Source organism: Lactuca sativa, chromosome 6 (genome assembly GCF_002870075.4).
Source record: "Lactuca sativa cultivar Salinas chromosome 6, Lsat_Salinas_v11, whole genome shotgun sequence".
NCBI classification, from domain to species: Eukaryota; Viridiplantae; Streptophyta; class Magnoliopsida; order Asterales; family Asteraceae; genus Lactuca; species Lactuca sativa.
The window spans coordinates 69,765,440-69,777,594 of record NC_056628.2 but is presented as its reverse complement, the minus strand read 5'-3'; the positions used below and the strand labels follow the sequence as shown (position 1 = coordinate 69,777,594).

At 35.4% G+C, this 12,155-nt stretch overlaps 1 protein-coding gene across 1 annotated transcript; it reads left to right on the top strand.

Annotated features, from left to right (window-relative positions):
• The first annotated feature begins 5,443 nt into the window (after positions 1–5,443).
• Positions 5,444–9,048, top strand: LOC111877483 (zinc transporter ZTP29). The gene is made up of 12 exons (XM_023873998.3): positions 5,444–5,751; positions 6,309–6,367; positions 6,450–6,542; positions 6,636–6,725; positions 6,817–6,898; positions 7,045–7,100; positions 7,179–7,235; positions 7,328–7,368; positions 7,511–7,578; positions 7,901–7,957; positions 8,044–8,161; positions 8,789–9,048. Exons 1-12 carry the CDS (start codon positions 5,688–5,690, stop codon positions 8,832–8,834), a joined length of 831 nt encoding a protein of 276 aa, XP_023729766.1. The 5' UTR covers positions 5,444–5,687; the 3' UTR covers positions 8,835–9,048.
• Positions 9,049–12,155: the final 3,107 nt, after the last annotated feature.

The following is a 12,155-nucleotide window of genomic DNA, read 5'->3' as shown; positions in this document are numbered from 1 at the left end:
AGGGGTCTTATATTTTAAAATAAAGTTTTGGGTGAAAATCCTATGTTAAAATAATTAAAAATGGGTTTAAAATGCAAAAATATGCAAAAATGGGCGAAATCCGAGCTGCCCAGCGAGACCCTTCGGATCTCGGCCGAGGCTCGGTCTCTGGGCCGAAGTTCGGTCGGATGGTGCTTGGTTCGGACGCGCTAGGCTGAGTCAGAAGGCGGGAGGCGAAAGCGAAGCTCGGTCCGAGGAGTAGCTGTCCGAAGCGAAGGCGAGAAGTGAAGGCGGGGTTCGGTCCGAAGGGAAGCCAGAACCGAAGGAACTGTAGTGAACAGTAGTGAACAGTAACTTCGGTTCGGACCTTCCTTCCATGTGAGGTTCGGTTCGGATCTCCTTCAATGCTGGGTTCGGTTCGGATGAACAGTAACTTCGGTCCAGCTCATGAACAGTACTTTCGGTTCGGACCCTCATGAATAGTGCTTTCGGTTCGGTTCATGAATAGTACTTTCGGTTCGGAGGGTTCGTTTCCTTAAGTCCGTTTTTCGCGTAGACTTCCGTTCTTGGGCTATTTTTCGCCAAATTCGAGGGTCGGGATGCCCCGAGTGATTATAGAAAGTTGGGAGAGATTTCGAGAGAGATTTGAGAGAGATTCCTCGTTCTCAGAGAGATTTGGGAGAGATTTGAAATACTTGGAGAGATTTCACATACAAAGAGATACGTGAGAGAGATTTCACATACTTAGAGAGATTTGGGAGAGATTTGACATACTTAGAGAGATTTGGAAGAGATTTGACATACTTGGAGAGATTTCACATACAGAGAGATTTTTGGGAGAGATTTGACATACTTGGAGAGATTTCACATACAGAGAGATATTTGGGAGAGATTTCACATACTTCGGGAGATTTGGGAGAGATTTGACATACTTAGAGAGATTTGGGAGAGATTTGACATACTTGGAGAGATTTCACATACAAAGGGATATGTGAGAGAGATTTCACATACTTAGAGAGATTTGGGAGAGATTTGACATACTTGGAGAGATTTCACATACAAAGAGATATGTGAGAGAGATTTCACATACTTAGAGAGATTTGGGAGAGATTTGACATACTTAGAGAGATTTGGGAGAGATTTGACATACTTGGAGAGATTTCACATACAGAGAGATATTTGGGAGAGATTTGACATACTTGGAGAGATTTCACATACAGAGAGATATTTGGGAGAGATTTCACATACTTAGGGAGATTTGGGAGAGATTTGACATAATTAGAGAGATTTGGGAGAGATTTGACATACTTGGAGATATTTCACATACAAAGGGATATGTGAGAGAGATTTCACATACTGGGAGAGATTTGGGAGAGATTTGACATACTTAGAGAGATTTGGGAGAGATTTGACATACTTGGAGAGATTTCACATACTTAGGGATATGTGAGAGAGGTTTCACATACTTAGAGATATGTGGGAGAGGTTTCACATACTTAGAGATATGTGGGAGAGGTTTCACCTACTTAGAGATATGTGGGAGAGGTTTCACATACTTAGGGATATGTGGGAGAGGTTTCACATACTTAGGGATATGTGAGAGAGGTTTCACATACTTAGGGATATGTGGGAGAGGTTTCACATACTTAGAGATATGTGGGAGAGGTTTCACATACTTAGGGATATGTGAGAGAGGTTTCACATACTTAGAGATATGTGGGAGAGGTTTCATTGGTGACCTCTTTGAGTGTCCAGCTACGCACTGCAAGGTCCGTAAACCCCGTTAAGCCTTGTTTTAGGGGTCTTGCATACTCCCGATGAGTATGTAACATTGTTTTATCGGTTTGGCTCTCTACATACCACCGTCTTAGGTTAAGGAGATCTAGATGTACGCACTTTTCAATTTATGATCTCTCATTAGAATAGAGAGTTGTTTAGAAGTTACATAACGTAAACTCTAGTACTCACGGCAAATTGAGTTGACCGGTTTGACTTGTTGACTTTTGTTGACTTTGACTTGTCCGAAAATTGACGGTTGTCACATCTCATCCTAGGCTTGCCCTAGGGAAAATCTCTGACTCCACCCAAACCAGTCCTCAGCTGCTGAAGGCCTCCTTGTAATGTCAATTAGCCATCACCTGAATACCATCATATGTGACGAGGCTCAGATAATCCTTCGAGTAAAAGACTCGTCCCTACAACAGTTAGACTTAGACGAGAGCTGCGCAATAGGGCCAAATCCAGCACTCAGAGATTATTCAACCCTAATCACATGTGACATGACGTATTCACCTAATGGCTAACTCCCATCACTCAGAGTCCTACCGAGCACAAAGCAAGCATCATTCAGACACAGGAAACTACTCATGCAAATCTATCCTCATAACAAGAAACTGTACTAGCATACAATGTTAAGCTCATACTATCAGACATAACCTAAACATGCTATCCTACTACTATCTACTCAATACTAGCATGTAATTGTCATAAAGTTGGAACATATATAACAGGCACATAAGGCATCCTACTAGATCCTTAGTCCAATTCTAGCATGTTGTCCTACTGAAACTGAAACTAATAATCATAACATAAACTTGTATGGGTAATTTGGGAGTACTTACTTGAGCTCGGCTGATTGCATGCACCACACCCTTTTCTCTTTTCAAAGCTCTTTTCTTTCCAATAATTCTTTTCGCTTTTTCTAAAAATTTCTTTCGAAAGTGTTTTTCTTTTGAAAACCTCATACCATTTCCTTAGTTTGAGTTCAGACACACCCGAAAGTGTGTCCGAATCCCTCCAACCAAGGCTCTGATACCAACTTGTAACATCCCAAAAATACAGTCTAAAAATTTTGTTTGAAAAACATTACTTAAACCATGATTGTCAACCCATAACATAAATCATAACATAAAATCAGTGTTAACTCAAAACATATTCTTATTATCAGAGTAAAACATCCCAGGCTGACTAACTATGGTGTGTGCCATGCGATCATCACGAGCTCTTCCCTCCGCTACCAGAAGTACCTGAAACCAAAACTGAAAACTGTAAGCACGAAGCTTAGTGAGCTCCCCCAAACCACCACATATCATACAATAACATAAAAAGCACATACTGGGTCTTGCCCACTGCATCAGACCGAGGTACAGACTAACTGGGGCCTTGCTCCTTGCATCGGACCGAAGTCCGGACTAACTTGGGCCTTGCCCACTGCATCAGACCGAAGTCCGGACTAACTGGGGCCTTGCCCCTTGCATCGGACTGAAGTCTGGACTAACTTGGGCCTTGCCCACTGCATCGGACCGAAGTCCGGACTAACTTGGGCCTTGCCCACTGCATTGGACCGAAGTCCGGACTAACTGGGGCCTTGCCCCCTGCATCGGACCGAAGTCTGGAAACTGACTGAACATAGCATAACATAATCATAACTACTAGCATAAACACATACACTGCATACTGCATCAGACCAAAGTCTGAAACACATAACATAAAAACATGCTTGAATCACAAAGACATCAAGCACACTGAACTACTGCATCGGACAGAAATTCGGAACTACTGCTAACTAAACGGGCCGGCATTGTGGCCGTAGACCCGTTCCTACTGGAAGGAAACTCACCTGAACTGCTGAACTCTGCTGATAATCCTCTGGCTGCTAATCGGCTATTATATGAAGTGTTGCTTTCCTAGCTCACCGAGCTACCAACACCAAATAATAGAACTTAGCCTAAACTGTCCTCCAGAGGTCAACTAAGTCAACTCTGGTCAAGGTCCTGGTCAAAGTCAACTTTCCAGTTGACCTGACTCACCGAGTTGTTCTATCAACTCGCCGAGTCCATGCCCCTCTATCTCCAAAACAACCCCGACTCCACTCGTCGAGTCTGGCAATAACTCGACGGGTTCTCCTTCAACTAACACTTCGGGACCATCTTCAACCGACTCGCCGAGTTCATCTTCGAACTCGTCGAGTTCATCATCATCGCATGAAAGTCTAGGCTTTGACTCGTCGAGTTGTATGAACAACTCGTCGAGTTCATCTTCATAACTAAGAAGATTGTCTTGGACTCGCCGAGTTCCTCATTGAACTCGTCGAGTGCTATGATCTTCATAACCATTATGGGTCCTGACTAACTGAACCCTCCTTAACCCCACTCACTGATCCGACTTATAAACATAAGGATTTGGGTTTGCGACCCGACTCGCCGAGTCCATGAACTGACTCGTCGAGTCTCCTTGTGACATCTCTACTCTGTCGATTTCAGTCCATGCCAACACCTCTAACTCATCGATCTGGACTCCTTATGCTAGCATTGCACGTAAAGATGCTAAATTTACATGCATGCAAGGTGTTATGAGGCTAGAACACCAAATCCAAGCTAATTATGAAGATGAAGATCAAGAAATGGAACCCTAACTAGATAAAGCCAACCACTTTGAGCTTCCAAAGCTCAAAAGTGTCCAGATCTGCTGTCCAATCCATGCTTAAAGGCTTATCACTCGGATTCTACTTGGAAATGGTCCAATTGTGACAAAAAGGCAAAGCTAGAAAGAGATCTATCAATAGAAAGCTCAAGATTCAAACTTTTACCTCCTAACAGTTGCCAAATCGATATGGAGGCTGGATCTGCTCTTCCTTCCTTGCCCTTTTCCCTCCAAGCCTCCAAGATGCACTCCAATGGCCCTTAATCTTCTTCAAAAGCTCAAACAATGGAGTTGGGTGGCTAGGGTTTTGGGTTCTGGACGAGAGAGGCTTATAATGAACCCTAGGGAAGAGAATAAGATGCTTAAATAGGGTACCAAGTCCCGGAATAAGGGTTTCCCAACCCAGACCAGACTCGTCGAGTCGGTCACTTACTTTTCCACACGGAGCCCGCCCCGACTCGTCGAGTTCTTCCTTGAACTCGACGAGTTGACTCCTTTGACTAAGGGATTTTCTTTCCTTTCTTGGTCTTTCGGATTCTGGGTGTTACACACAAACATGAAATGCGGCTAGAGTTTAGTTGAAAGTAGTTGGAGACTGAAAATGGTGCCCTAGATCACGAGTTAATGGTTTAAAATCTGAAGAAAACCCTAAATATCACGGGCTTGGGTTGTAGCTGTTGTCACGACGTGACACTCCATTTGTCATGTCGTGACGACCATCCCGTACACATGATCTTTAGTTGTCATCACACGTTATGACACCCTTCATGTCACGTCGTGACACATGGTTTTTCATAAAAAACCATGCCTCTAACTCTTTTATACCATCCACTGATCCAATCTGAGAAATGGATTTCAGATGTTAAAAGACATAAATGAACAAATTAAACAAAACTTAAGACATTATTGAACTCAAAAGTCACTAAAGGGTAAATCCAAAAACTAAAAGCTTTTTTGGCATTAATTAAAAAAATAAATAACTATGTTATTTTTGTAATATAAGAATATCCTCATTCTTTTATTAGGTACATGACGATTGCTTTGGCTTATAGAATTGGAATAAAAGTGGTTTATGGAACAATTTGGGGCAGGAGGTAACCGGAGACTTGCTGTAAGCAGTTTCGCACATTGTCATCCGAAGGCACCCAATTGCCTCCACCATCTGTAACCCTATAAACAACATTCAAGCTCATCAATCGTTTCATCACAAGTTTTAAACTACTGATTCTCCCAACTTTTCCATTTCCTCCATTTCTTCGTTCCTAATTCCTGAAATAAATCGAGGAATGGACTCGCAGGTGTTGGTTGCTCTTTCTCTCTCGATGGTTGGCGGATTAAGTACATCTTTAGGTCTGTCACTCACTAACCCTATCCTACAATTTCATCAATTTCTATCTGTTCGTTTTAGTAATACTTATTTTCAATTCTATCTACCAAATGGTACTCTAAATTTGGTGAAAGAACTGTTATTTACTCAGCCCTGTTAATAGGGTTTTTGAGGTTTAACTGCGAATTGCGTATTCAATAATGGGGTTTAGAAATTGTTTCAATTTTACTTGAAGATGAATTAGTCCGAGTATGTGGATTGTACTCTAGTCGATAAAGACAAACTTTATGTCTTTACTCAAATGATCTACACTTTAATCTATCGAAGTCAAACCTAGTACTTTTCAGATTCAAAATCAATATAAATTGCGTTAACAACCTGTAACATAGATTTTCATATTCGTGGTCTAATTTGTAACATTCATCTGGTTCTTAATTTCTTCTCAAAAAACATTACAATCCGAATCAAATCCAAAAGTTGAGAAGTAGCCAGTTTGACCCCAAAAGTCAAAGTGCACCTATATATATGCAATATATCATGTTTGCTTTCTAAATTCAAAATCTACAATCATGGTGAATAGGTGCACTTTTTGTGATTCTAGCCAAGGCTCCAAACTTGAAAATGCTTGGACTTTTACAGGTATTTAAAAAACCCAATTTCTTAAAATCAATTTATGATCATTTATCTCAAACATTAAAATCTATTTGCATTATTTATGCAGGGTTTTGCAGCAGGTCTTATGCTAAGTATATCTTTCTTTGATTTAGCTCATAATGCCATAAATTCCATTGGCTTTCTAAAAGGCAATCTTTGGGTGAGTCATACAATTTTAAAATTACTAAAACACCCTTCTGAATCCATATCTTGTTATTTTTTTTTAAAAGAATCCTTTTGAGTTTTGACACAGTTCTTTGGAGGTGTCATTTTCTTCGCGATAATTGCTAATTTTATTCCAGAACCATCACTTGCTCCCACAGCAGACTCCAAAAGTAAAAAGGTCAAACATTTTGACTTTTTCTATAAAATATATATGCTCCTGAATTGTTGCTTTTGCTAATTTCTTGAAAAAATTTATAAAATGTTTACAGAAATATGGAGATGAAGGGGGCAAAGATGTCATGAAAAAACATCGTCGACAAGTTTTATTCAGTGGAATTATTACAGCAGTAGGTAAATATTATTTTCTCTATAAACAAATTTTTTACATTTAATCCATTTTTTTTTTCAAGTTGAATTGAAGTTTTCAAGAAAATTGAAGTTAAGAAATTTTATTCATGTCTTTTTGGATAATTCTTTATTTTATCAATTAATTACAGGCATAAGCTTACACAATTTTCCAGAAGGAATGGCTGTTTTCCTTGGATCATTAAAGGTAAATGCAGAATTTGATTTAAAATTTTTGAAATAAAAAAATTCTTCATTTTTATTTCTTGCATGTGTTTTATTATAGGGTCTTCGTGTTGGCCTTAACTTAGCCTTAGCTATTGCTTTACACAATATTCCAGAGGTAATTTTGAACTCAAGATTTACTCTTTTGATAAAAAAATTATTTTGTATTTACTTTATTTATTTATTTTTTAAATATATATTTTTTAACAGGGTGTTGCTGTTGCACTTCCTGTTTACTTTGCAACACAAAGGTAGATAACCTTTTCCTTAACATAAATGAATACATTTTTTTTAAGTTCTAAGTTCTTATATTCCATGATAAAATTAAGGATTTATTTTTTATAATGATCAAATTTTTTTAAATTGTAACAAAATTTTGTTTTTTTATTTCAGCAAATGGCAGGCGTTTAAATTGGCAACGGTTTCTGGGCTTGCTGAGCCTTTGGGTGTCATTATTGTAGGTATGAAATAAGAAATACGAATAATTACATTTTTCTAAAAAAAATAATGAATTTCGAGTAGAAAACTTGTTTTTATGATTATATTTTAAGCAATTTTGCAGTTTAACTACTAAAACTTTTATTATTTTTCAATTAAACCATAGAAGTTTCAGACATTTTTCCAAATTATTCATTTTGACTTATTATGTCAAAATGTATGAAACTTTTATGGTTTGTTTGGAAGAAATATAATGGTATTTCCGTAATTTTCCATTTTTATTGGTTAATTAGTTCAGTTCATGAATTATTATTTATTATTAATAATAATTATGACATCATGCAGCATATCTCTTCCCAAGTAGCCTAGATCCCGAGATTCTCGAGGGCTTGTTAGGAGCAGGTATCAAATTCTTCTCCTTTTTTATTTCAATTAATATTTAAAAAAAAAATCGATAATCTCTCGAATTAAAATTTTGTTTTACACAGTTGGTGGAGTTATGGCCTTTTTAACGCTTCATGAAATGTTGCCGTTAGCATTTGATTATGCGGGACAAAAACAAGCCGTTAAGGCCGTTTTCTTTGGCATGGCCTTCATGTCTGCAAGGTACTTTTAACCTCCAATTAAGTCTTCCTTATATCTGTCGTTGTGGTTAAGCATGCTTGAGCGAGAACAGTACTGTCGTTGTGGTTAAGTGTGCGTGAGCGAGCGAGAACAATACTGGGATGGGTGACCCCTGGGAACTTATTACTATATATAGGATTGCCCAAAGCAAACAATATCATTGTATTTGCCTGGATGAGGTTACCCATGGGAAGTTCTCATATAGTGTAGCCCAAAGCACAAACAATATCTTGGTATACGCGATGCGCGTCTGGTAACATGTGACGGCAAACCTTGTATGAGAATTTCCAGGGTTTTACCCATCCTGGTAAATGTTACCAGACGTACGTACCAAGATATTGTCTGCTGCTACCCTGTATGAGAACTTCCCATGGGTAACATGGGATGTTACCAGGATGGGTGACCCTTGGAAAGTTATACCAGTCATACAGGGTTTTCCCAAAGCAGACATTATCTTGGTATGTACGTCTCGTAACATGGGATGTTACAAGAACGCACGGTGGGTGACTACTACGAAGTTCTCGGGACAAGGTTGTCCAAAGCTGATAATATTTTGATTCGTCTGTGTTTTGGATGGTACAATGAATATATTTTTTTTATGTTTTGTAGTTTGTATTTTTTGGAGATCAGCTTACCGGCGGATGTGGGCTTGTAGATGCGAATTCCTTTGTTGGGCTCAATTAAAAGAGTAACAAGTAGAACAAAGTAAATTGAGAAACAAAATGTACATACATATGTGCTATTCTTATATGTACTTTAACATTACATTGAATTTAGGCTTATTTGAATATTATGTTGTTGCATTTTAAAAAATAATTGTTGGATTCAAGCCCATGATTTGAAGAAGTGTAATGATGTGCATTGTACAAGTCATTGATGCATTTATGTCCACATGTCCAATGTGGTACAAGCTTTCATAGTATTGTATAGTACAAATTTACAATTTGCAATGATTGCGATTTTAAGGGATTAATGATTATTTACTTGATCAAAGGTGAATACTGGAAGAATTGAATTTAATTATTATATTCGATAAAATGTGAAATAGGTATCAAAATATAATAGAATAAGTAATTCTAACCATTATCTTTGTAATGTCGGAAGAAAATAACTATTAAAAGATGTGGAAAGAAAATGCCTATATTGGCATATTTTAATGCTATTTTTGTATTTTGTCAACTATAGTATAGCTCAAGTAAATAGAAGCAATAAATGAAATGTTTAAAAAGTTGGTAAATTCACACTTTAGAATGTCTTTTTCAAAAAAAATTTCTAAATCAGGAACATAGGATTGTTTTCGTCAAAATTAACTTTCATGTGAACCGTTTTCTAAAATTTATTGCTTATGTTTTTGGTGAATTAAACTTGTCATTATCATTAGCTATAGCTTTTTTACTTTTATAATGTTATTCAATAGTTATCATGTTTTCGTATATAATAAATAGTTATCAACTTTTATAATGATATTATGAGTTTTGATTAAAATATTTGATTGTAGGTAGAGTCGTGTGTTTAAGATTGTTTTATTAGTTTATATAAAATCGTTTAATATGAATTATGGATATCTAATAAATTGGTTGATTTTATATTTTGGTGATATTTGTACTAAAATAAATTATGAAGAACCGGATGATTTATGAAGATTATAATGGTGTAATTACTCTATAAAAACAGACAATATTTAGGGTATCAAGTTTAATAAAAAATAACGTATAGTTTATTACATTTAGATCAGTTCGAACGTCTATTAAACTTCATATTTCAACAATATAAGGGATGAAAAACATAATTTATAACAATATACTTATAAAAGACCATACTTCATAAAGACCCAGAGATAAATAAAATTTGAAACTGAAAATATGTTATGTATGATATATATCGAATTGAAACAAATTAATAAAACAAAACGGTTTTTATATTCGATCCACTCCAAATATTATGCAATAAAAATTCTGAAAGAAAATCATATTAATTATATTAAAATAATTATAAAAACAATAAAATAAATAAAATATGTAAAGTTACTAAGCGTCCATCCTTTGGAGAATAAGAGGCCCATTTGTATTTATGAATAAAAAACATTGAGAAATGTTGCTGGAGCCTAGAGGTATGGTATGAAACATGCACGACGATGGAGAGTGAGAGACTTGTCTCAAGAAAGTACGTGACTATCAAAGAGATTAAAAATCATGTTTTGAAAAATTGTTGTGGTATGAAGCATGCATCTAGAGACTAGAAGACTAGAAATACATGTTAAAAAAAATTAACAACTCACATTTTCATTTTATCCAATTCTTATGTAAATTAGTAGTATATTTTTTTGCTCCAATTTTGCAATTTTCAACCTACATATCATGATTAAATCAACCTACCTATCAATACTTAGTGGAACGTGATATTTTTCCATAATTACATTCCATCCATATATAAATAATAATATAATGCTAATGTGCTAAATAATAAGTGGATAGACTATATATTGGGCCACACTGTAATACCAACATATATATACAATACAAATGCAACTCGGCTAACATCTTCGTAGTCACTAGTCAGCACGTAACATCTTCGTATCCTTTGGTAAATAACTAAATATATCAGCGTATTGCCATATGTCACTCGAGACAAACAATTTGTCCCTCCAAACATAGCTAAATCATGTCCCAAAGATCTAACGTATAGCTTTGTCAAACTTAAAAAACTGTCGAATCTTAGGAGTATTTGTCTCATAGACGAGATTGTCCCATAAACTTTGCCGACTGTCTCTAACAACAAAAAGTCTATTAATGTTATTAGATCTTTATGGACAAGAACATGAGATAAACAATTAGATGGGAGATTATTATGGAGAGTAGTCTCGATAATTCTCCTTGTTACAAAAGCGAAGTGGAACTTGTTGCACCAACCACCGAGGGTGGACTCTTACACCAACGAAAGAAGAGAAGGGAAGTCAGAAGATTTGGAAGGAAAACAGAAAAGTTTGGTGCTCTCTAGATTTTTTTTTTTTAGAAGAGAAGAAAAGAAGACAAGGAGTTTGGGCAGATGTGTATCGTTCCCTTAACCTAATAATAAAAGGATACTGCCTTCTGTTTTACCTTCTGTTCTCTATGTCATCTCCTGGTACGAAAGTTCTTCTTGTGTTCATTTTATTTTATTTTATTTATTTATTTTTGTATCATGGACTAGAAACCATTTTTTTGCACCATAAATTGTGTTAAATTGGTAATATCAGTACAAGATTTGAAAAGCAATGATAAGACAAAATTGCAAAAATGGTCCCTGTGGTTTCTTATTTTATGTGGTTATAGTCTAAACGTTTGAAAAATTGCAGATTTGGTCCTTTTCAACAAGTTTTATTGTGGTTTTGGTCCCTCATCCGTTAAGTTTAACTGGTTGGCTGTTAACTTTTTTAAAATGACAATTTTACCCTCAGGGACCATTTTCGCAGTTTTGTCTTTTACCATACCATAAGGACCATTTTTGCATAAGTTCTTTTTTATTTTATTGAAGTATTATATATTAATAAATATTATTTTTAATATATAATATTATATATTAATAAATAATTTTTTATGAGATTATTAATTTATTATAGTTGTTTTTTTTGGGGGAACGACTATAGTTGATTTTTTTTTAAATTTTTTTTGTTTGAGTAATTCTTTTTATTGAGTTATTATATATAAATATATATAGTTTTTAATATATATAATTTATATCATAATAAATATTATATTATTGGATTATTAATTTCTTTTAGTTAATATTTTTAATTCTTTTTTTAATTATTTTTATTGGATTATTTCTTTTAATTTATTATTTTCTTCATATACTAAATATTTTTTTATTGGATTATTAATTTATTTTAGTTAATTCTTTTAAAAAAAATCGACGTAATTATTTTTTATTGAATTATTGTATATCAATACATATAGTTTTTAATATAAAATATTTATATCATAATAAATATTATATT